The sequence below is a fragment of the Perognathus longimembris genome, chromosome 8, assembly GCF_023159225.1.
Source record: "Perognathus longimembris pacificus isolate PPM17 chromosome 8, ASM2315922v1, whole genome shotgun sequence".
NCBI lineage: Eukaryota > Metazoa > Chordata > Mammalia > Rodentia > Heteromyidae > Perognathus > Perognathus longimembris.
The window spans coordinates 43,605,313-43,632,736 of NC_063168.1; the positions used below are offsets into that span (position 1 = coordinate 43,605,313).

The following is a 27,424-nucleotide window of genomic DNA, read 5'->3' on the forward strand; positions in this document are numbered from 1 at the left end:
TGATATAGCTAAAAAGTCATAGTTTACATTAACAGTCATAGCTATCTGTTATTCTGAGTCCCAGTGCTATTTCTACTGATCCACACATATTATCTGTAAGTTAAAAAAAATCATGGAATAAGGATGAAAATTTATTCACAGAAATGATATTTATCGTGTCTTCACAAAAATTTTCAAACAGTAATATTTCATTACAGGATATGAAAGCTTAATCAGCAAATTAAGTAAACACTTATAGATTAGTAAATTTAGAATATGACTCCTTAATACTTCTTTGAAAGAAGGACCCTCACTCTAATACAAGACTGACTCTATATTCTGGTAATGTGTGAATGTAGTAAGGAGTAAACATACAACCCAATGTCACTTCCTTCCTATAAAAATGACATAATCAAAAATATAAGTTTCTTGTGGAAAGGAAGAACCAGTCCAAAAGAGTTAAACACTTTTCAAAGTAGGTATCCAATTTGGAGTAGAGTCTAACAAAAGGAATAGCAGGGGCTTGACCCATAGTAGACACTTAATTAACAATTGAGTAATTCTAGACTCCATATTAAACTCCTAGGGAAAATCATTGTCTTTTACTGGTGTTTTTCAGCCAAAATATATGTACAGGCTTTGTAAAAAATATTTTAATTAAAAATATTTCTAATCTGTTTGACATAGTTAAATGTCAACTAATATAAAATTTTAATAATAAATTTCATATATTCTAAGGAATCCTAGAACAAGTGATAAATTCTGATAACTTTTCCTATGTTAATTGTCTTTTTTCATGGCATTCATGTCAGAGACTTTGGTGATATTCTTAATAGTGAAGCATAGTGAACATTTTATGGAGCTATATATTTCAAACATCTGCCTAAAAGTCACAAGTTAGGTTGGAAGAAATTATGTCCAAGGAAATGGAAACATAAAAAAAAGAAGCTTTATTCTTAGATTCCTCCATTGTTTTTACATTATCCATGCCTCAGATTTTAGCATATATTAGAATATTTCTGTTGTTGTAAGGCATATTAGTTTTTAAAATTCTAACAAAAGAAAAAATAAGTACTTTAAATGGTTTGATTAGTGTTGGACTCTTTGGCTTGCCTTGACTGTCAAAAGTTTATTATGTAGCTATTTTCCAGATATTATTCTTTATAGTACATCAAAAGTAAAGGATGGCATATCAACAAGGCTATCTCATTTTTAAATAATATAACACGACTTGTCTCGTTTGAAAAAATGAAACTCATACAGTTTGACTAGAAGCTGCTTGTTTTGTTCTATTTTTGCTATGATTTATGGGAATATGTTTCATGTTCTATCCTAGGAAACTTGTCAATGAAACTGTGACCTCCATAAAACTGTTTACACTAAAGGCTAAACTATCTGCCTCCTATCAGTATTCTGCCCCATTGTAATCAGGGAAGATTCTCACAGAGGTAAATTAATCATTGCCTGTAAGACAAGACCATTCAAAAAATCCCAGTTTGACCTTAGAAAGCAAATATATTATTAAACATTTATTGCTGATAGAACAGAAATTATCTGATAAAATGTTTCTGCTATGTACTATGTAAGAAATTACTATGAATGATGGAGAAAAATACAAATCACCATCCTTCTCCCTCTCTCTTTCTTCTCCTCTCTCTCCTTCTCTTTCTTCTTCTTCCTCTCCCTCTCTCACCTCTCTCTCCCTCTCCTCTATCTCCATCTCCCTCTTGCTATCTCCCTCTCCATCTATATCTATCTCTCTATCCCTGTTTGTCTTTTTCTCTGTCCTTCTGTCTGTCTTAGTCTCTGTCTCTGCCGCTCTCTGTCTCTGCCTTTCTCTTTGTCTCTATCATTCTTCTACTGCAATTTTCTTTCACTTTAATGTCTTTTCTTCAGTAAAGACAAAACAATGGAGATTTATAACATTATTCCTAGTATAAAGACCCTAGTGAAATAGAATAATATTCTAAAAATGTACAGTTTCCCTAAAAAATGCATGTAAAGAATAAATTTTATTTGGAAACATTTAATAAATAAGAATTTTCATTTTTTCACTGTTCACTGATCCTTTTTGCTTGGACAAATTCTCAAATTCTATTACTTTAAAACCAACCAGTATAAATCAATATTTATTAATAATTAGTACATTCAAGGAAGTTTGCAAAATAGATTATAACCTACACTATATAAAAATAGCAACCCCTCAGTAAGGTACCAGCAGATCATAGGTCAAGATAGGAATAGGCAGAAAGCTATAAGAGCTTTATCTTTAAAAATAACTAGCAAGAAACAGGGCTGAAGGTGTGGGTCAAGTGCAGGAGAACAGCAAAACAAGGAAGTTAAGCAATTGCCTGGTAGGCAAATTTGGAAAGGGTTCATCTGCGATTTTTACCTTTTCCCTCAATTTTTAAAACAGTGATCTATCATTTCAAATCTTGAAAGACTTCTTTGCGTTTGCAGCCAACATAATCAACAAATTAAACCAAATACTTGTCTTCTGAGAGATTTTTAGAAGAAAATCTGCCTTCCTAATCTGCCAAATAAATATAAGATTTAAAAGATTTACATCCCATGTCTTCTCTCCTTCTGTCGGACTCTCTCCCTACCTCTTTTTCTCCTTCTTTCTCCCTTCCTCCTCCTCCTTTCCATCTTTATTCCCTCTTTTCTTCTTTCCCTCTCCCTCCTCCCTACCTTCTTCCACTCCATCCCCACCTCTTTCTTTCTCTTTGATACAACCTCAGCTTTAAATTGCTGGGATTATAGATGTGCAACACCATACCTAGCAATTTAAATTCTTATTATAAGAAAGATAAATACTAACTTCATTTCAGTAAAAATATTTATTTTAAACAAGAATATAGCATTAACATTAATTTAAATAAGAGTTTCTGGGCTGGGATGTAGCTCAGTGGCAAAGCGTTTGCCTAGCAAGCGCAACAGCCTGGGTTCAATCCCCAGTACCAAAAAAAAAAAAAAAAGACAAAAAAAATACAGTCAAATAAGAGTTTCTAAAGGTACTATCTAACATTGCAATGAAGGGTTTTTCTTTAAAAATATGGATAATATTCTGGTTATAAATAAATTGATCATATCAGATATACAAATTATAACCACCAATACAAATTTCAGTTTTAAGGAAGTAGGATGGAAAAGAGTTTTAAGAATAAAGATTCAATGCCCAAAATTACACTTTGAACAATAATCGGCTTTCAGAAAACTTCAAATGCTTTTCAGTGCATTTTAATAAGATTTCTAGGTTTTTAAAAGTGCTTGTACCATGTAGTGTAATTATCTGAGATTAATGGGAGATAAATCGTGTTACCAGCCCGATGACAATATTTTTTCTTACCACTGTCCCTATTCATCTCATTTCACATCTGCTTATGAAATTTTTATTAGGTTTCTCAGAAATATTTATATATTTCATGATGAATATATGCAATTTTTAAAACCTACTGTGTGATTTTATCATCTCAGCTTTCAATATTATTATTTGAGCAACAAACATTAACCAGTCTCATGGCTCTCATGTCATTTCCCTTTGGCCAATCATCTCTCTATTCTTCTTTCCAGCTTAGAAAAAAATGGTCATGTGGTCAGAATGTGGCCAAGTTTTAAAATGTTAAAATATCATACCCTGGCATCAAAGACCTTTGTAGAATCCCTGTCTCTGTAAGACTGTGTTAAGGTATACAGTAAATTAGACATATCAGTGTTAGGAGTTGCTGTAAAACATCTTTATGGATCAGCTCTATTCCATGTGATTTTGAGAACATTGAGAATTTAAAGGGAAAATATGAAATGTGTTTTCTATGCCCTTAATTAACCTTGCAATAATCCTTCTAGATACTGATGTAGCCCTCAGGGTATAGCCTTTAGTAGCTCAAACAAAAGTGCTATCTGTTAATAGAATAATATTTATACATCCAATTTAAAAAAAATTATTCTCTCACATATGACTATAAGTATGCCATAATCAGCTAGGCACTGATGGCTCAAGGGTGTAATCCTAGCTACTCAGTCTGCTGAGATCTGAGGATCACAGTGCAAAGCCAGCCAGGGCAGGAAAGTCCATAAGACTCTTTATTTCCAATTAACCACCAGAAAACCAGAAGTGGCACCATGGCTCAAGTGGCAGAGTGCTAGCCTTGAGCTAAAGAGCTCAGGGACAGATCCAAATTTCAAGCCCCATGACCTACTAAATAAATAAATAAATGTCATATTTGTTCTAATGCTTGTATTTGAGCACAGATATATGGAACAGGAAAAAGAAGTGTTTATTTTATGTACTTCCTGGAAGCATGTTCTGAAAAAGCATTCCACTGTAGTTTTGATCATGTCTACAAAGCTCATAATCCTAATCTAATAATGAGAAACCCAAACTGAAGAACATTTTACCTAATAATTAACAATTCTCTTTGTAAGTATGAAATGAATACATAAACAAGAGATGCAAATCTGAAGCAAAAAACGTAGACATGAAAGTCAGTGTAGAATGAAATCTGGATTAGATCATGGAATACAAGACAGACATTAGGTCAAAACTGGTAAAAAAAAAAAAAAAAAAACCTAATGAATTGTATACTGCAGTCAATATCTATTCATATTAATTTATTGATTTTGAGAGTTGCCCCAAATTTAAGTTTTTAGTAGAGGAGGGAGAAGTAAAATAAAAACTACATGGCACTCCCATTATCTATCTTTTGCAACTATTCTACTAATTGGATTATTTTTTAAAATTAAAAAAATGTAACAATAGTTTCTACATAAGAATACCTTTCCCTCAATTATTTTTTATCATGCACAAAGAAGTAATCTGAACAATAAAACTAATGTCTTTGTAGAACTGTCAATCACCTGTATTTGTTGTGAAAAACTTTTATCATCACATGAAAAGTACATTTAGTTCTAGGGAACATAAATGTAATTTTGTGACAATCTAAAGGTATATGCTAATTGAATGCAGTAACTTCTTAATTAAGAAAGAGTGATATAATACCTACCAAAAGCTGTTGGTCTCTGATGCCTTTAATAAGCCATATATTAAAATTTAAATTCTAATGATGTATATTTTTGTCACATTTAGTCTCCTGTGTAGAAAAGTTCCCAAACATAGACTTTAATCTTCAACATTTGAAAGACTATTTTGTTTTTAGCCATATGAATTTGACTGCCTTAAACAGCCGCTCAGCTCCCTGGAAATCTCAGAATGAGTTTCTTCATGCTATGTTTTATTGAGGTAATTTGTTATCTTGTGTGTATTGGCTGGGATATTTTAAATGCCCACTGAGAATCCAAAAGAGACTAGACCTAACGTAAGTTCATCTAGAAATTACCATATGCATTTCCAATGAAGTGTTTTAACTGGATTCATGAGATAGAAATCTGGATCAAAATGAGGAACATTTACCTTCATTTTTCCTAGAGAATGTCAACTAATTGATAACATGTTATATTAATTTTTCAGGGTCACCTTTGCTTGAGCATTTTTTTAAAGTCCACATAGTCTTTGGTCTTCTCATTTATTATTTTTATTGCTCAAGTTGGCAAAGAATCCTGGATGAGAGTGCCATTGTGCTTAGAGGAGAAACAAACAAAAGAAAAGAAGCCTTGATTTTTGCTGACTCTATAGAAGAGGGCAGAATGGTCGCAATCCCTGTAGGAAGCAGGCAAGGGATAATGAGGCAAGGCCTGTGTTTTACAGAAAAAGAGTTATATCCACCAAATAGGTTATATCCACCAAATTGATGCAATAGAAGCAACTAATATTGGATTCGTATTTGGGGTGAAGAGGTCCAATAGTTCATCCAAAATCTTAGATGTTCACAAAAGTCTTTAAATTTTTGCCTTCAAGTAATGTAAGATTACTATTTGCATTAGTGAGTTAGATGTACTATTAGTGCTAAGTTTCTGTGTGGGGGATTATGTTTTAAGGGACACATTGAAATCTATGGAAATAGACATAGACCCCAAAATGAACTCAGGACCTGGGAGCTGTCCCTGAGCTTTTCAACTCAAGGCTAGCAATCTACTTCTTGAGCCATAGCTCCACTTCCCTCTTTTTGGCAGTTAATGGATTTTCTTGCCCAGATTGGCTTCAACAACAATTCTTAGATCTCAGCTTCCTGAGTAGCTAGGACTACAGATGTGAGCTATGGGCACCTGGCTTAGTATTTATTATTGATACATGTTTGAAAACCACAGTTTAGGTTGTTTACCAATGCCAAGTATATCAGGTTTACTCCAGTGTTCTGAAGTATTATGCAATTTTGCTTACACTGACGTTTCCTACAAAGGATGTAATGTAAACTAAGCGAATGATGCAGAATGTTTGTTCTGGAAGAATTTAGAGAACGGGGTGATCTGTGATAATGAGGGAAGATTTCCAGAAGAGTGAGCCAGGTATTTGAGAATCATTTGTATTTTAATAAATGGTAGTTAGAGAGATGAAGTTACGTGGTGGTCAGACCAAGGTGTGTAATTAACACAGCCTGAGAATCAGATCACACTTTCATCATAGGATGAACAGAAGCTGAAGGTCATGTCCTTGGAGGAAAGCTCTCTGTTACTTTTCACCAAACACTTTGGGCTTACCTGATTTTACCTGGGTTTTACCTTACATCCCAGGTGCTCCCTTTTTCTAACTCCATCAGTGGCAAAAAGTAAAAGTTACCACTCAAAGCTGGGCATAGTGATGCATGCCTGTAATTATAGCACTTGGTTTGCTGAAGGAGAAGGAAAGTGACTTCAAGGCTAGCTTGGGCTACATAGTGAGAAATTGTCTAAAATAAATAATCATTCAAGCAGGCCCAAATTCACAATAGAAAAACGCACTATTGACATTCCTATGTAATAGGAATAAAGCAGGGAAATCTGATGCTTTTATGATCTTATCTATACCAAAGCTCATCTGCGGGAAGAAATATGACTATTGTTTGCTTTTTACCTGGAGGAAGTAGAATTACCCTAAGTTAATTATTACACTGGGAGTAGGGATGTATTTATTCTTGTCAAGATGGAGAAGCTGAAATTAGAAAACAATTATGATCAGATTTGAAATCTTTATTTTTTAATACATCTAAAATAATTTATCAATGCTTAAATCTTCTTTTCTTAGTCATGGTTCATATATCTTGAATCATATGCATATTTCTACTTAATATTTTTACTTTTTTACATAAAGATATTTTGTCAAAAATATGTTTCCTTTCGTAGTAAGAAAGCACTGAGAAAAGATAAGAAGTAGCATCAGAAAATGGATATGATTCTTTAATATGTCAAGTATAGATGCTCATGGCATAGCCACATTCATTTCTTACACACATTAAGATCTACATAAAATGTGTAGGCTTTGATGAAAATCCAAAAGCCCCAGCTACCTTTTAAATCCTTCCATGTGTATTCATTAATATTTACTTCACCATTGCCCCCCTGCTATGAGAGATCAGGTAAGCAATGTAGGAATCAAAGAACACTGCTCTTGCTTCCCCAGGGGTCTGAGGTGAAACTTGAGAGGAAGGGTAAACTAGAGAATTAAGTACACGACAGGAAGTAATTTTAGAATTTATATCACAAATAGGAAAGCTGCAAGAGAGGTGAAACACATGGGAGAAATATCCTAATCTATTCTAAAAAGAGGAAATTGACATATATTGGCTATTAGGTCTGTGGAATCATGAAAGAGAATGAACTTGTGAAGAGAGGTGGTTATGGGTATGAAAATACTATCAAAAATCATCATACTCTTCTTTACACTTTATTTTTGGTAGCTTTATAACAATGCTAATTATGGATCCCTGCATGCTATCTAGACAATGACAAAAAACAAACAACAACAACAAAAAAAAAACTTTCCTTGGGCGTGTGAAATAGGTGCTATAGTTAGGGATATCATATAGGTTTCTTATTTATTTATTCATTTAATTTTGTTGTCAAGTTGATGTACAGACGATTTACAGTTACATATGTAAGGAAGAGTAAATTTCTTGTCATACTTGCTATCTCTGCCCTCATTTTTCTCCCACCTTCCTGCTCCCCAATCCCTCCTTCTGAGTTGTACAATTAATTTCCAACATACTGTCATATTAATATCGATGTTGGATTGCTTCACTCTTTATCTTTTGTCTCACTATTTTGATGTTCCCCTTCCCTTCCCTAAATCAGATAAATATATATATACAATTCCCAGGGTGTTAGTTTCTATCTGGGAGCTCTGGAGAAGTTGAGCACAGCCTCTCTGTTTGTGGTGGTAAGATGAATTTAACTGAGTCCATCTGGATAAACCTCACATAGCTTCTGTGTTTTAACAAATTATTAGTAAATAAATAGTGCTGACCACATCTGGGCTTCATTTCTATTAACATCTATATTTCAAAATCCTTAAGGGTTATTAAAACCGTAAGACAAAAGGTAAAAGGCAAAGCAATGCAACAGGAATACTTATAAGACAATCTGTTGTAAACTACAACTGTGAGGGGGGATGGGAGAAGAGGGAAGGTGGGAGAAAAATGAGGAAGGGGGTATCAAGTTGGACAAGAAATATACTCACTATAAGGTTTGTTAAAGTAGGTAGCAGATAAAGGAGAACACCACGTGGTATTCAGGCAGGAGAGAAAAGTTTATTCTGGAACTGCGGATCTGTAGCCAACATGATGCATGTCCTGAGAGAAAGGGCAAGCCCTGCCCAGCCCTGCCTTATATAAGGCAGGGGCAGGGAGGTGGGGCCAGGTAGATTAGGATGTGACCTCCAGGAAAGGGGAAATAACTGCCTCTAGGTCTGTCTGCTGGTTACCAGGGTAAGTAGGTGGAGACCTAGCCAGGTGTGGGGGCATCAACTTGGAGCCCTCTGGGAATGGACCTTACACTCTCTACCTAATGTATGTAAGGATAATCCCTCTGCTCTTTATCATGACAATAAGTAAATAAATAAATAAATAATATTTTTTAATTCAAGTAAATTCTAGACCTTATTAAATTTTACCTCCCAAGCATCCTACCCTTTGAATTCCTAGTGGATGTTATTAAGACCAAAATATTCCAGATTATACCATGTGTCAAAATTTTCCTCATTATCCCATCAAATAATAGCTGAGTCCAATATTGGATTTCAGTTTCAGTTTCAGTTTTTGTTCTTTTTTTTCAGTTTCTTTCATTTCATTCATATTTCTTTTCACTAATTTTCAGTAATTTTTCTCATTGCAATTATTTTACATCCATGCCGCCATTAGTTTAATGGTACAAGATATTTCTCACATTCTCTCTCTCTCATTCCCTCTCTCTCTCTCTGTCATCTCTGTTTGGTCTATTTACCTCTTATCAGATAAAAACCTTGTATATCCCTCCCTAGTCTCCAATATTTTAATCAATATGATAGGCAGTCTGGATGGATTACAAGGACAAGACCAAGATGGGAAACCTATTAAGAACTTTATCTCAAAAAATGTAAATAATAACAAAATCATGGCAATTGCCAAGGGCTGCTGGATAACTTATCTCTACTTCTTTGCCAAAAATCTGGACATGGAGCTCGGATTCAAGTGCTTAGAGCACCAGCCTAAAAAAAAAAAAAAATTTTTTTTTTTTTAAACAAAGCTCAGGGACAGTACTCAGGCCCTGAGTTAAAGCATCAGTACTTAGCACTGACACACATACCACAAATACACACACATGCACACCAACACACGCGCGCACACACACATACACACACATACACAAAATAAAATAAAGTCTAGGGGTATAACTTAGTGGCAGAGTGCTTCACTAGCACACAGGTCCAGAGTTACAGGGCACTACAGAAAGTGTCTGTGTGTGTGTCTGTGTGTGTGTATGAGAGAGAAAGATTATAGATGATATATTAATGATGAAATTCAAATATTTTAAGTTTTTTCTTAATCCAGACCAAGAAGCTTTATTGTATTTGACCATGATTTGTGATGAGATTTTTTTCCATGTACTCTGTATTTACTTTGAAAACAGAAACAACATGAACAAGAATACATTTATGAGATAATGTACTTGGGATACTAATGAGCTTGTAGTACCTTTCATGCTCTCTTCTAATTCGGTTGTACTCAAGAGACAATCCAAGATTTTCAAGAAAATCTCCCCACGTTAACTAGAAATTGGATGGCATTCTATCCAACTATTTCATTTCTCAGAATTTCAACCCTTTGTCATCCATAAAGGCAGTAACAGCCTGCAACTGTTCCCATGTGGTTTACACACACACACACACACACACACACACATATACACACATACCCACATCAGTTTTATCGTATTCTTAACAATAATGTGATAAATGATTCCCATGTTGCGTACATAATAAGAGTTGAAAACTTCAGTAACATGTTCATGAGTGCATTATTGGAATGTGAGTCTGGCCATTTGTTGTTGGTTTGCTGGCTTTTTGTTTTGTTTTGTTTTTCTCTATAAAATTAAGCAGAACTGTCAATCTCCCATAAATATAGTCTTATATTTTTAAAAAAAAATATGACTTAAATCTATCATGCTTAAATTTTTCATTTGGGGCAAGAAATATATCATCTAGTGCTACAGAAACTGTAATTTTCAGCTAAATGATTGGTATTATATAAAATGTGTAAAAGCTGGCTATTACTGACATGTTTTGATCTCTCAGTTGAGTTATCAAATAAAATTTAATTCATAGGAAAATATAGCTTTCTATAATTTTGTTGTTGCTGTTTAAAAGACTTTCAAATAAAGCATCCATGGAGATGCTAATAGGAGAACTGGAAACCTATCCAGGCCTTCCTCTTTTTTAGGCCAGAATTTTATTGTTTTCTTTTTCTTTTTCCTTATATGTCATATATATATATATGTGTGTGTGTGTGTATAAAATACACACACACATACACATGTATACATACATATATATACATATGTACATATATTCATATATGAAGAAAAAAACCCAAAATATTCATTGCAATATGGTAATGATTCTATACCATCATCTTAACTACTTACTGAGAAAGTAACACTTCTGACTTTTTCTTGCCTTTCTCCTGTTTTTTTTTTTTTTATTGTAAAGGTGATGTACAGAGGGGTTACAGTTTCATAAGGAAATGAGTACAATTCATGTCAAAAATTGTTATGCCCTCCCGCTCTCATTTTCTCCTACTATCCTCTTACAACTCCCCTCATCCCAAGTTGTAAAGTTTATTTCCAAGTCATTGTCTTGTATTACTATTGCATTAGTTCACCCTGTGTCCTTTGTCTCACCATTTCTGTGATTCCCCTTACCATTTCCAAAGCAGATAAACTTATATACAATGCAAAGTTTACCAACATAAAAAAGAAACAGTGACAGCAGGGGGTAAACATAAGGGGGAAGGAGAAAGAACTACAGATGGTACACTAAGGGGAAAAAAACGCCTCTTGTTTCCACATCTTGTAATTCTTTTTGTTTAGCATAATTTTGTGAGGGCATATGTACACAGCTATTGAGCTCTTGTGATCCTCTGCTAGAACTATCCTTGACATACACTAATTAGAGCAAAGGCTCTCTCCACTTGAAATGGCAGTGAGAACAATGGGATGCTTCAATGGCAGAGGAATGTCTGGGTAGTTAGAGGTATGTATGTATCTATATTGAGGATAAAAAAAAGAGGGAAAACTTGAAATATCAAACAGATTGGGGAAATGTCATGGCTTAATGGTAAAGCTTTCCTCAGATGACAACTGGAAGTCTTCATAAAATTGTCAAAACACTTTATGATAGCTTAAGGGGAAACAAGGAAATAACAAGTCAAAGATTCCATTGCCTTTGTCAAAGATTTACCAAATTAGAAACATTTATGACATTGTTTCTAATGGCTCAAGAACTTTTTCATGAAAGCCTAGGAAACTTTGTCTTCATACAATGCCCAATAATGGTCTTTTTTTTTTTTTTTTTTTTTTTTTTTTTTTTTTTTTTTGCCAGTCCTGGACCTTAGACTCAGGGCCTGAGCACTGCCCCTGGCTTCTCTTTGCTCAAGGCTAGCACACTGCCACTTGAGCCACAGCGCCACTTCTGGCCATTTTCTATATATGTGGTGCTGGGAAATTGAACCCAGGGCTTCATGTATATGAGGGCAAGTACTCTTGCCACTAGGCCATATTCCCAGCCTCCAATATTGGTCTTTGTGACCACACTGTCCTGTGTCTGAAACCAGTTGTTGTCAGGGAGAACCCTTTATACACTGTCCAGTTCACAAACCTCATTTTACATTAATGGGCTTCCTTGCTTTAGGCCACACAGAATCTGGTTCTTCTTTATAGTTTCTGGTGCCTTCCTTGTGACAGCTCTAAATGGGAGGAGTACTTAAATTTTTTTTATGAAGAGGACATCTTCAAAGCATCATTATAAAAATCAAAATGCCCATTTCAAACCTTACTGTTGTCAAAACTACTCTCACACTAGCAGAAGCTTTTGCTACCACTGTCTCAGTTCAGGGAAGATGACCATACCCTCAATTTCATCTTCCTTCCAGCCAGATGTAGTTGGTGTGTGTGTGTGTGTGTGTGTGTATGTGTGTGTGTGTGAGAGAGAGAGAGAGAGAGAGAGAGAAGGCTCCATCATTCCCATTGGCTACTTTCAGATTTTAGATTTCAGCCATGGATAAACTTCTGACAACAAAGGTGACACTGCAGTGATTTTAATAAAGAATTTATGGGGCATTTATAGGAGATCACTTCTAAAGCATGTATAGAACTTCTAATTATAGAGTATCACATCTTTCACCTAGGGAAGCCAAGCTCAGAGAGATAAAATGGCATACATCTTCTCTCATATGAGGAATCTAGATCCAAAATACACTAGGAAATGATAATTTATGCAGTCTCTAGGCATGTACACACAGTGAGACAAAAGGAGGACACCTTTCGGAGAGGAACAGAAAGGCACAATACCTATGTGCATTGGATAATACACCATAATATTTATCAAAGTGAATTCCAGGAAGTGGGTAAAAAAAAGAACATCACTTCTAATAAAGTTAGCTCCCTGGTCTTTAGTCATCTTGGGAAAGAAATATAGATTTACCTTCTACCCTTTTTCACACATGCCTCAACTTTCTTGCTGCTATAGGTGTTATAAGGTGTGTAAAAAAAATCCTATAAAGCATATGCCACTGATATTTTATATAAGGAAAGTCATGCTGGATAAAAAGCAAAGATACAACCATAAATTTATAATATTTGTGCATGCTTACTATATTCCAGGCACTTGACCTAGGAAGGTTAAATATATTGTTTCCATTCTTATGAATAATACTTATTTCACTGAGAACATCAAAGCCAAAGGATGTTAGATTCCCATTCTACTGTTATACAGCTTTGATCAACAGTGAAACCAGGATCTGAATCCAGTAATTAGAGCCAGTATCTTGTTCATCTTGAGTTCTCTTCTTTTATCACCTGAATGCTTACTTTCAAGTAATAATTGCTGGCAGAGTTGACTGTTTTTATTGAGGGTAAGTTGTTAACAGTTATTTCACCTCCCTATTCTTCATCTACAAAAATATTTTATTTCAGAGTTTTAACCTTTCATAAGATTGAGGAATCTAATAATAAACAAAGAGCTGTACCACAGTCAGTCTATTATATCTGGTCTTAAATTACTTGTGCCTAGAGAACAAACCCATCTTTCTAACAGGCTTAAAATTATCTTTTGGCATTACAATCACAAGTAAAAGGAAGAGATTTAAGTCCATTGAAAATGAAATTAGACTGCCATGTTTATCTGATCCATTTTTTCTTCACCGGAGAGTAATGCATATTCTCAGAGCCATTAATAGGACATATAATACAATATATGAGATTTGCACTTATTTCCTCTTCCAAAGACCAATATAAATAGAAATAATAGATTGAACATCAAGATTTGTGTGACTGGTGGAAATTCCTGCTGTTGCACAGAATTCTTACTTTCAAAAATCAAGAACTTGCATAAATCTAAGTTCTTATTAGAGTATATTAGTGTAAATGTTATGACATTATGATTTATAAGGTGTTCAAAATAATCAAATCTAGGGAAATGGCACAATGTCATTTGTAATGTAATGTGGGGCCCTGAGGTTGCATTTTTAAACTTATCGATGTTTACTGATGTCATTCAGGAACTCTTGTTTTGATAGCTGTTATGTCATTAATATCTTAAGTCTACACAGTGCAAAAGACATCTTTAATATGCATGAAACAACATACAACCACTAATTTATCAAAGTAAGTTTTATATTTGATTATCTTCTGGTCTCTCTGTTCCTTTTTATTTCTTACTGCTGACTTTTTGGTATGATAGCTAGTCTCTTTGCATTGGGAAATGAACTGCATGTAAAAACATAGGGAAAAAGGTATAAACTACTGTGAATTCCACTTAGACAAGATCCAAAATGCACAATCCTAACTTTATTTGCCATTGAACTGATGCAACAATACGCAAAACAAAATGTTTTGGAGATAAGTAGCTAACAGCATCCAGTACCTCAAGAAAACACTAGATCTCTCTAATAGCTCCATATAAAAGAGGAACATAGAGGGAGAATTTCTCAAGTCAGTTAGACATGCACTCAGCTTATCATTTTTCCCCTTAAACACCATTAGAACTCTGCAGTAGACAGCCTGTGGCCTTCCGTGCACAACATCACAGCAGTCTCCCATGCAGATATTGTTTAACGTGATATAAAGTCCTACTGTTTCACAGAAGGAGACTAGGTGTCATCTGAAGCATTAGTCACTAGCAGAGCACTGCCCTACTTCAGCAGTGTGCACTCTCTGCAGCTGTGTGAACTAAGTAAGCTGACTGACTGACAGCGCCCTTGGGTTGTATTGCATTAAGATACCACATTTATTTTAGTGAGAATACTTATATGGTTTTATGATTTTAAGGAAGTACTGGGAGAAAAATGGACATGGTGTTAATACTGCAACATTAAGCATTTTAAACACATCACATAATTCTACTAGCCTAACAAATACTTTTGTCTTTATGTGCTTCGTTTAAATTTTTGCCAACTTGCATCATATTTTACTGAGTAGTTTTAACAGCATGTATACTTTTTTTTTATGTCTTGTGAAGGACATGAGATACAATGCACTGGACATAAGAATATTATATATAGTAATTATCATTGGAAATACGGCCATCATTATTTGTATCTGTAATTATGTTAGAGACTATTTTATTAGAAAGTATATTTAAAAAGTAGATGTATGGGAGGGTAGCTTTAGAAAGATAATCAACAATAATCATCCTTCTGGAAATTAGTGTCCACAATATCAGCACATTTTCATTTAGCTTTTATTTCACTGAAATTTGATAATAAAACTTTGTTTTATTATCTTTAAGTACTTGTACAAAGAAATTGCCATCTAACAAAGGAGTTTATGCATACAATATCTCTTGTCCAATATCACCTCTTTCAACGTTCTCACCTATTCTACCCCTAAAAACCCTCCATTCTTCTTAATTTTGTATGATATATATTGGATTCCTATCTGAATTTCCCCTTCTTTTCCTCTTCATTCATCCCTTGACCTTTGACCTCACCCTACCCCTTTTGAGTTCCTTCTTCCTGGTACTTTATTTTGTTGAACTTTGACTTCGGCACTCTAAGGAATTATACTTTTTGAGATCTCGAATCTATGGGATAAATGACTATCTACATAATCATTTGTGATTGATCATACCTTATTTTTTAATATATGTTTTTCTTTTGGAAGCCAGGACTGGCATTGAACTCAGAGTTTTGTCCTCTTGCTTGGCTTTTTTTTACTGACAGCTGGTAGTCTACCACTTGAGCCATACTTACCAGTTCCTGCTTTTTGCTGATGACGAGTGACAAGAATCTCACAGATTTTTTTTGCCCAGACTGACTTTGAATTGTGATCCTCAGATCTCAGCTTCCTGAGTAGCTAGGATTATAGGAGTAGGCCACCAAAAATGACCATACTTTCTTTGCTCTAATCTACTTTGTTCTAATCTACTTTTCTCTCACAATTTCTGTCACAAGTACAATCATCATGTTGGCTATTTGCAATTACAGTCAGTTACCTATCATCTATATGTTATCTCAAACATTAAATGCTATCAATCTTTGTTTATTTCCCAAAGTGAACAGTCTTCAGTGAAATCCATGTGATGTGCCTGACACACTACTTCCAGACTTCACAGTCAGTGCTTATGAACAGACTAGTATGCATTAAATTGCTTTCCTACCATTTACTCAAGCCATACTGCAGAAACACACTGTTAGTACCAGACCTAGAGAAGGAAGGTGAAATCTTTCTGAAACATGGAACATGTCCAGGAAGGCTAGGCGCAAATTCATCCCTTGGTTATGAAGCCATGTGCAACCACAGGGGTTTTTTAAAGATAAGTGAAGGGAAAAGCAAAGGTAAGAGATGAGTAAGAAGAAAAGAATGAGGAAATGGGAACTTTTAACATGTCATCATGTTGTATTTTTTCTCTTACAAGACACTGAACTATATTGGTCTTATAATTTACACTCTCTCTCCTTTTCCAACTCATTTCTAGACAGAGACAGCATCCAGAAAGCAGAAAATGTGGTGATTGATTCATATGCTGAGGATTTGGGTTTCAGGCTGAGGGTAAAGTAAAAAAAAAAAAAAAAGAAAAAGAAAAAAAGAAAGCCAGGAAAATTTTATGTTTCATGTGGCTATGCATATAAAGGGTGTGCTATAAAAGAAAGAAATTTATATTCTACTTCTTACTGCCTTCTCACCCACGATAGGACTTTGATCACTTTACTTATCTCCCTGCCTTACTGTCTTAGTCTATAAAGTGGAAATGATAGTAATAACCTCTTGATGAATCTTCAGGATTTGGGGAAGGTGACTGATTTGTGTGTCTGTAGGGGAAATCATATCCCAAACTATATAAGGAATAATCTTTATAGACAAGACCATGACATTTTCCATTATGTGAGACAGTGCCACAAAGCCATTATGACTCTGGCTATAGAGACTTTTTTTTTAAGCAGGAATTTTCCCATAGAATAGTTTTAAGTTGGAAATATTTTATTTCCAACATCTTCTCTTTCCACTAAGCACACTATGGCTCTAGTTACACTATCTCTTTGAGCTTCTGTTTTTCCGTCTATAAAAATAAAGATAGCCTTGCACAGGTGACTCCTGTCTGGTAATCTTAGTTACTCAGAAAGGTGAGATCTGAGGATTGCTGTTCGAAGACAGCCTGAACAGAAAAATGTGTGACACTCATATCTCCAATTAACCATCAGAAATCTGGAAGTAGCACTGTGGCTCAAAGTAGTAGAGTGTTAGCCTTGTGTAGAAAATGTTAAAGTACAGTGCACAGGCCCTGAGATAAAGCCCCACAATGACCAAAACAACAACAACAACAACGAAAGCAGTGAAGGTATTTAAGATGTATGATCATTATCAGGAACAAATGGGAGAATCTATTTAAGCAAGGGCAAAATGCACAAAACATTGATTGACCACCATTTTAGTAAACATATGATGTCAAGGTATGTTATGAGATTCTCTTTAATATTCTCCCTTAGGTCATTTTGCTGTTTGTGATATGAGACAGACAGTAGCTTTGGGCCTTTTGGTTATCATCACAGCAAGGCAGTAAACAGACAAGAGGTTGCCAGATCACCAAATCTGCCCAGAAGGCAATGAAGGTGAAATGAATGTCATTTGTTACAGCTGCCACCTCAGACTTATTCAGCAGTAGAAGGACTATCTCAGAAGCTGTTCATTTAAGTTTAATGATGAAAGACTAGTTAATGATAGTGATGCATCATATAACCTTCAGAAGAAAAGAATATTTTGTGAACCTGTGTGTATATATGTGCGTGTGTACAAGAATGCATGTGTAAATTTTAAGATACTTTTAATACCAGTCATTTTAATGGAAATAATTTCACAAAAAATGTCATAGAAATTTGTAAACTATTAAAACAAAATTTGATAGAAAAACATGAGAATTTCTGGATACATTATTGCTACCTTTCTAGTAGTTGTTTATTTTCCCTCAGTCACTTGTCTTCCACATGACCACTTTCCTACTGAACAGCTATTTTTCCCCAAAACACAGTGAATTCAGTTTAGCTGATTGGCTGGTCCAGCCCTGTTGTGAGAAAGGAATCAACTATAGTCATCTCAGTGAGGGCATGAGCATCCATAAGGCAGTGTGCATTTCTCACATTGGAATCAGCCATTTATTGGTTATCCTCTGAAGACCTCTGCTTTCACATTATAAAACAAGCTCCTTGACTTCTGCCACTTGATTTATTAAGTCCCAATTTGGATAGTCTTTGCTTTAGTTAAAAGTAATCAGTTTTCCTATGGGCCAGTGACATATTTATTGGTGGACTTTGGGGAAAAAAAAGAGGTCCTCAGAGAGTATATATGTCAATTTCTTTTAGATACTACTTTTAGATACTACTACTGAAATTAGTCTCAGAATTAGTCTTGGCAATGATTCATATGTTTGAAGGTTCACTGAGCACAAGACTATCCCATCAACAGTTCATTAGAAAAATGAAGCAATTTTAGAAATTTCCCCTGACCCAACCAAGCATTTGCTCTGTGTGTTAGAAGAAAATGAGCTCAAGTTATCTTAATTTATTGACCACTGTGAATATATTATAGTGGGGCCCACTTGGGAATGTATATTATAACTTATATTTAAGCACAAAACATTTAAGAGACTTTCTTGCTCTATTGTTTGTTCCAGTGGTAAACCTCAATTAATGAAAAAGGAGCATGATTATTGAGTCATATTTTATATTTAGAATCAGTGAACACTAACCACCTTGCTGTTTTATGAACACCATATATGTGTATGTGTGTCTTCATGTATGTGTGCAAATACAGTACTAGAAACAAAACCTATGTACATGCTAGGTAATCAATCACTCTATCACTCATCTCTATCTCAAGCCCTGTTTTATGAATCCTGAACAATAAACATCACTGCATGACCAGGCAATTGGTGCTCTAAATAGATTTGCCATTCACTTAGGAATTAACAAAAACAACTATGTACCCAGATTGTGTTAAGTACAAAGTATATAACAGTGAGCATGACAGTGTGGTTCCTGGCCCCAAGGAATCTACACCATCAAGAATCAATGAAATGAAATAATTTCATCACGATTATAGCTATTACTACTAATATTGCAAAAATGCATAATGTTCTGGAATAATGTATTGAAGATATAGAAACCATGGCAAATTGTTGTTGGAAAAACATAAGCTAACATTTAAAGCAGACATGTTATACAAATTCAGTAATGTGTGTGTGTGTGTGTGTGTGTGTATCGGGATGGAGTACACAAAACTTCAGGAAATTCATAAGGCATAGAAAAATGTCATGTTCATAGTTGGTTGACATAGCTAAAGGAATTGAAAAAATAGACTAGGCTTGATAAAGTTAGAATTAAGTAGCTCAAAATTAAATAGGAGAGGTAGGCAGGAGCCAAATGTATTGGTATTTTTCAAATATACATTTTCAATAATACAGAAAATAAAGCGATAAACAGGCAAATATTTTCATTAAAACATGTACATTTTTATCAAAATTTGATCTTCCGTTGATGTCCAAAATCTACTCATGTGCAAGTCTGGCAGTGAAGTTAGCTATTGCTGTGTTTTTTGGTCTCTGTAACAGCTACACATACAGGGTTTAGTTAAAATTAGGTGATTATGTGACCACTAAAACTAGAGTACTTTTATAAATCTCTCTTAAACGTTGCCTTATGGATGTAATCATGTGCAGGCATTATCTTCTTATTTAAAATCAAAAGGTCTCAAAATAGATTCTCAATATTCTCTTGAAGTATATATAACTTTCATAATTCTTTTGTGGTTCCTTTCCCAATGTTAAAAACAGAAAAAAGAAACCTTCAAACAAATCAAGTATCTTTCTTGTTTTTGGGGTTTTTTTCTCTTTAGTTTTCGCAATTTCTGAACAAATCTTTGTTTCATAATACTGCCTTAATTGTTTGTTTGGTTTTTTATCCAAGGATCTGACTGGGTCACATAAAAAAACCTGCCGTTTTTATTTTCAAGGAAAAATTACACAAGAGTGAAGACTTAAGATGGCCGGACCTCCACCCAAAACAAAACAAAACAAAACAAAACAAAACAAGAACAACAAAAAACATAGCAAGATATTCATGTAGCTTATCTCTACTGCCCAGAAGGTATAAAGTTATGATCCAAATTTGTTTTTCCTTCATTGTCTTGGTCCTATCATGAAGTTTAACTCCAAGAGAAGGATTTTAGTTTTATTTGGTCCTTGGTGATTACCTAGATTTTTTGAAAATTTTTGGCCTCTTTAAAATTCCTCAACTCTTCTAAAATTGCCATCTTAAAGTACAACCAAGTATTTTGTTTTCATAGATGTGTCTAAGCAATTTAGGCTGTTAAAACAAAATACCATAAACAGAGAAGCTTATAAACAACAGAAATGTATTTCTCACAATTACTCTTGCATGCAATGGCAGACTTGTTGCCTGGTGCCAGTTGAATTCCTGGACTACCAACAGACATCTTCTCATGGAATTCTCTTATAGTAGAAAGAAGCAAGGGAAACTTCTAGGGCCTTTATTGTAAGAGTCATAATCCCCTCCAGAAAGGCAGGCACTGATCCCATGACTGAATCAGTTCCAAATACCATCATGAGGAAAATTACGTTTAAACATATGAAGTGTGTGTGTGTGTGTTTGTGTGTATGTGTGTGTATGTGTGTAAAAATAATTGACCTGCACATGAGGGAATATGCAACTAGATTTAATTAAAATAGGGTTTCCTTTTTTTTTTCACTCTTGGAACCTTGTTTGAAGTATCTATTACATCCAGCATACTATGTCTGTGTGGCCACACCCAATTAGAACTTGTTCCTTCAAATTGGCTTTAGTGATGTTACTCTAGGTAAGGAAAGGAGGAGACACTATTTCTTTCTGGCAAAAACACTTTAGCAATTCCAAAGAAAATAAAAGTTCTGTTTCTTGAAAAATACTTCCACGGAGACCTGTATATTAAGGGGGCCATACTGAGTAGAGGTATATAGTATACTACACAAAACTAACTGGGGAAAAAAATCAGAAGAAAATTATTATTTTCTGTTTTTGTCATAGGAGAGGAAGCATGAGAATGAATTATTATATTTGAACTGTTCAACAAGATGCTCTGTTTTCAAAAATCTAATCTATGTGAATAAAAGATGAATGTATAAATTTTATAACCATTTTCAGTTCAAATTCTTCCTGATCTCTTGTACTAAGGCAAAATGAATACCAATTAGCAATCATTACTGATTTTTCTTCTTCTCTGACTTAGAATATGTGGAAATAAAAACTCTCTTTCCAAAGAGACACTTTGAATTTCCTTTGAATTATCAGATGTCTTCTCTGTCTCTTACTTTCACCTATCAGTTTTTGCCTGCTACTTTGACTTGTAGCTGAAGTGCAAGTATGTCTTTTATTAAACCCCAAACCAACAAAAATCAATCAATCAAGAGACAGAAAGATAAATTAAAGATAATTTGAAATTATATTTGCCTTTGATAGTTGCCAACCAAATTGAAAGCTTTATGTCCTATGTATTGTCTATAAGATCCAGGGCTATATTATAGCAAGATTAAATATAATTTATGAAATCATACAAAATTGTAGATATTTTAACATTAATTTTTGCCATAATGTTTTGAGCAATCTTGTTTTCTAGTTTTAATCTCTGTAATATGATTATTTAATGAACAGTATTTTAATAGATGATAAAAACACAAACAAATATTTGGCATGCATTACCTAGTATGTGTTTTGTGCTCATCAAGAATTATTTTCAGGGGCTGGGGATATAGCCTAGTGGCAAGAGTGCCTGCCTCGGATACACGAGGCCCTAGGTTCGATTCCCCAGCACCACATATACAGAAAATGGCCAGAAGCGGCGCTGTGGCTCAAGTGGCAGAGTGCTAGCCTTGAGCGGGAAGAAGCCAGGGACAGTGCTCAGGCCCTGAGTCCAAGGCCCAGGACTGGCAAAAAAGGAAAAAAAAGAATTATTTTCAGTCTGAGGGAGTCAGTTTTAGAGCATTTATTCCCATAAATTTTTAAAGAAATGAGATTTGAGAAATTACTTAAAATAATAGTTTAGATCCCACTCTTCATTTTCTACATGTTAATTAAAATCATGAGATAAAGCCTGGTGAATCTAAATCAGTTGAATTATTTTGTGTTCAATTGTAGCAGGAGCTTAGAGGTTGTCTATTAAAATAGTAGCCTCAACTAGTCAACGTGGTTCACGTCTATGGTAGCCCCAGTAACACTTGAGCCCAGAAATCCAAGACCAGCTAGGTCGACATAAGTAGAATTTGCTCCAAGAATAAAACAACAAAATGAAATTGTCAACTCTTTTTTATGTAGCTATGCCCATTTAGTTAATGGCATTTTGTGTAGAATTTCACCACTGAAATGATTCATTTTTCACTGGAGTGTAAGAATTGTAAAAATTAGAAAATATACATCTATTTAATAAGAGAAAATACTGTCTGATTACCCATTCATTACAAAGACTAAACTCTATTTTTTTATTTTATAATCAAAGGAAGCTCAGTATATGTGGTCTACACCCTGAACACAAGTATCTGTTTTCTTGTTCTCTGAATCCCTTTAAGTCATGTAGGTCAATGGTGCTACAGGAACTATGAGATGCCAAAGTAAGATTTAATTCTTACTTCAGTGTACACATATTTTGTAGGCTTTTGTGTGATAAGTTTTATGTAAGAGCTGGGCATACAATAAGCACTACACAAAGTACTTGATCTTACAGAGGTTCAGAATTTAAGGGAAATGTGTTTTTTTTATTGAGGATGCATTATAAAGTCAACACTTATTTCTAACAGGAATGTGTCAGCAGCCTCTGGAAGTTTCTGGATTAGTATGGAGCCCTAAACTAACTTGAAGAGGTCAAGGTATATAGCTCTTGAGCAAGCAATGTTCAGCCATTAATAAGTCATAATTTGCTTTAAAAAATAGGAATGAGGTAGGAGCAAGAGAAAACCCCTTCAATAAAAGTAGCTACAAGTCCCAGAGAGGCAAAAGAACACTCAAAGAAATGGAGGAAGTTTCATAGGGCTCAAAACAGGAGAGCAAGTCAATAGTGGCCAGAAGATGGGGAGGTGGAGTTGGGAAGGTCATGGATTTCCTCATACACGTGACAAAGCATGAGACTTTTTTTTCTTAATGGTAATTAGAAGGATAGTATGTTAGTAGTGTGATTAAGCATTTGTTGATGGGATTTATTGTCTAAAGATGCAGGAAGTCCTGTTAAGGATTGCAACATGAACTGGGTAAGAAGACTTTGTGACCTAGTTTTGAATGACATCTGAGAGAAAAGAGGGCCATTCCTGATGCTGGGAACACCCTGGTATGAGAAATAGCCTGGGGCCCAGCTAATTATAAAGCTGTCAGGAAATGTATACCTGAATGATTGGTGTGAATATTGAGTAACAAAGAAGTCCATAGAGAAAAAGATATGCATTTTTGAAAAAAAATGCTTTTCAAATTATGCATATACATTGTGATCATTATATAAAATCATACATAAGACAAAAACATGTAATTCAAAAATAATCACATTCCTTAGAGAAATCAGCATTACACTTTATCATATTTTCAAAATATACATATATTCAAGCATAGAAAAGAGAACAATTATGTAATGATAACCAAGTTGGATTTTTAAAAATTATTTGTATCATTTAAAGAAGTTGTCAGTTTATCCAAAATATACTCACATTTTATGACATACTATGTTACACTGTTTAAGTGACTACATATAAATGTGTTCACTGTGTGTTTTGTTTAACTATGATAGTTACATTTTAGATTAAATACTAGTATGTGAATATTCTCATCTGAATGACTAGTTGATAGAGTCTAAAGTAAATTTCTATTTCTCCAAAAGGGTAGGGCCAATACTAGGCTATATTTATTTTGTTAAGTATACCATTAAAAAGTGAAAGCACCTTATAAAGCATTCTGAATCTGAGAAAAGAAAAATGCCTCATTCTTTCATAACAAGTCTATTTATGTACATAGTATTGTTGTATAAGATTTCCTTCACCTCTTCTTCCTCATCGAAGCTATTGCCAAAATGTCTTGGCTCAAAATTCCATTAATTTTCATAGAATAGAAATTCTCTCCTTGCAATATACACAATTGTGCCCTGAGATGTCAGCCTAGATTCTTGCTAAGTGATTTATAGATCAAGAAAAACTCTCATGTGTTTGGCAGCATTATTCAAGGTCAAACTAAACAACGTTTCTCGCAGACTTTTTTTTTAATTCAAAGAAATAAAGCTTTCTTTAGTTTAAATCTATGAATAGGACCATTCTTTATGCCTTGTATTCATACCTTAAGCTATCATACATTCTGTAGAACAACTTAATAAAATAAGATATTAGAGAGTATAAAAATATACATATAATTTTTATTCAAATATTGCATGCTTCAAATGACAGTGTTAGCCTTCCCTTGACACTGAAGGATACACAGAGTAACTTTTGACAAAGCCTTTTTCTAACATATATTCGGATGATACAAAATGTAATCTCTTGTGATGTCCATGTGATTGATAAGCCAATTTGTACAGAACACAGGAGACTGGTTTGGTCTTTGTGGTTTACTTAAAAGAAACAAATATGGAAATCTGTTTTCTTAATAGGAAATAAAGATGTGAACCTATTACAGATGCTTCTGTGTGCCAAAAGTGGTATGGAGTTTGGTGTTCATAAATTACTAATCTGGAATAGAGGTTGAATGTCTTTTGAAAACTTAAACCTGTTGCAGCTGAACATGTTTAACTAGTTAATAAGAAACATCAAAAAGACAAAACCCTGAGGTCAATGGTCATTTTTCTTTTTTTGTAAAGCTATTCTATGCTGTTTAAATTGGTTGTTCGGGTCTGTCTATAACATAAGTTTAATAACCTAGTTCAAATGCAGATTTCTAATTTTCAATTAACTTAGGAATAATTTTGTTTGCTAAAATAAAATAAATGAATGAATGACAAGTCTGAAACATGAAGTGTTCTAGGTAGAACTTTTTAAAATTCCAAATTTCAAAAAATCATGTGGCAACTGTATAGCTCAAGCTTTAAGTATTAACTTTTAACCTTTGACCTTACAGATTTTAACCAATGAAATGTCTCTTTAAACTTTAAAGGAAACAATGATAACGAGCGCCTGGCGATTGCTAGACAGCGAATTCCATATCGACTTGGTCGAGTAGTTGATGAATGGCTACTCGACAAAGGTAAAAAACATTGATTAAAACTTCAAATAAAAAAATAATTTGAACATAACCAAGTAGTACTTCATTGTAACACTAATAAACATAAAAAATAAATTTTCCGTAAAACTAAATTAAAAACAAATTTAAAACAGTAAAATATAGCTAGTAATATTTGCATACCTTGTATAATAATTTCTATACATTTTAGACGTACCAGCGGTTTAATAATCTTACCCAGTTAACTTAAGGTTAAAGGGACTGTTAAATATAATCCACTAACTCAATCTATGAAGGTACTCACAGAAAGCATTAACCCAAAATGATAAATTATTCAGAGATTATATTCCATATTCCAGCCTCTAAATTATTTAACTAAAATACATATAGTTCTGATATCTTTATTATGGTCCTGAAACAACAACAACAACAACAACAACAACTCTTTGTTTAAACTCTAGGAATCTTAAATAGTGGGCAATATGGATTGCCAGTAAAAATGAAGTCCCTTTAACGTTTGCAACCTTCTAAGGACATTTGGGAACCAGCCCTAATTAAAACCAAACTTAAAGTTGTGTGCATGCTTTTTATGAGCAGAGAGCAATCTGCTAAAACTGGATACTCAATTTGATGACCATGGTACTGTTTCTAAGGATTGCTGTTTGATGGAAATGTGCCATAATTTCTCCATTGGTTTGTGTATCATTCCTGAAGCTGCTTTTTACATCTAAAGCTATTTCTTTTTCTTTTTTTCATTTTATTTTGTTTTGATAGACTTGCTGAAAGCCAATCAGAAAAATATTTTGGAATATTTTTGACTCTGACATGCTCAATATAAACCTTGCATTTCTTTTCAGTGACATTACCGGAAAAAAAAATCAAATAATTGAAATAACAATGACTTCAAGAAATAAACATTCTAAAGAACAGAATATAGATACATGTGGACATTATGTGAATTTTAAAAATTTTATCATAAAATTTAAAATTAGACTTCAGCTTCTATAAATGAGTTTCTGTCAGAGATATTTTTAGGATGACAAATACTTGGAATGTTAAATGTCACTTTTTTTTAATTTAAAAAGACTTAAGAGACCATCAATAAGATCTTGGGGGAAAAAAAAGAAAAGGGATCTACCAAAAAATTGATTTATAATATCGTTGATTGGTCTTTTAGCAAAAGCACTACATTTACAATAAGTTGAGAATTTACAAGTATTTGCCAGTGACTATGCATTTCATGGACACCTCATTTATAAGCAATGAATTATGAGTCAAATGCCTCTCTTATAGTTTATTGCTCTCATTATCCACCCCATGAAAGATCTGTTTTGTCATCGTTTGTAGAATGTAGAGTTCACAATCAACATTTTTGCATGTATGTAATATTATTTTTACAGGGCGTCAGCTCACAATCTTCAATAGCCAAGCAACCATAATAATTGGCGGGAAAGAGCAGGGCCAGCCCTTCCAGGGCCAGCTCTCTGGGCTTTACTACAATGGCTTGAAAGTTCTGAATATGGCAGCCGAAAACGATGCCAACATCGCCATAGTGGGAAATGTGAGACTGGTTGGTGAAGTGCCTTCCTCTATGACAACTGAGTCGACAGCCACTGCCATGCAGTCTGAGATGTCCACTTCAATCATGGAGACCACCACCACCTTGGCTACCAGCACAGCAAGAAGAGGAAAGCCCCCCACGAAAGAGCCCATTAGCCAGGTAAGCCTGTGCCTGTCCTTCTTTCATATGGAACGTTAGTATGGGAAAGTCGATTTCTGCTTGCATGGCCTTATGAAGTAAGATTTCTTTCCCTTGTCTGGCTCTAGGTTTCCTTTGAGGCTTGCTGTATGCAATGGATTCATTTGAGAAGGAAATGTGTATATGTTGTTGATTCAAGCTTGGTTGATGATCAGGGCTTTGTGTTGATTGGTTAGTTCTTAGTTTGGTTCTGTGGACTGTCAACCAGCCTATGCTGAGGGAAGACTATCTGCTAATGCATAGGATTTTCACTCTTTCATTTGAATGAACAAGTAAATGAAGGGAATAGTTAAAGGACTTTGTTTGGTAAGGTTGGTATTTCAAAAAGGAAATTTAATTCTAAAGAGTGTGTGAAATAATTCTATTGTATTTTGAAGTCTTAAAAAATTTGAATTGGTAA

The 27,424-nt window shown here is 34.3% G+C and overlaps 1 protein-coding gene across 10 annotated transcripts in view; it reads left to right on the forward strand.

Moving 5' to 3' along the window:
- Nrxn1 (neurexin 1) overlaps positions 1-27,424 on the forward strand; it is a 1,045,218-nt gene that overhangs the window by 889,765 nt on the left and 128,029 nt on the right. For all 10 annotated transcript variants that reach the window (XM_048352955.1, XM_048352948.1, XM_048352950.1 and 7 more), the window contains 2 exons: positions 25,200-25,289; positions 26,666-26,985. In XM_048352955.1, the coding sequence (XP_048208912.1) occupies positions 25,200-25,289; positions 26,666-26,985 (410 nt within the window). The remainder of the gene's footprint in view (positions 1-25,199; positions 25,290-26,665; positions 26,986-27,424) is intronic.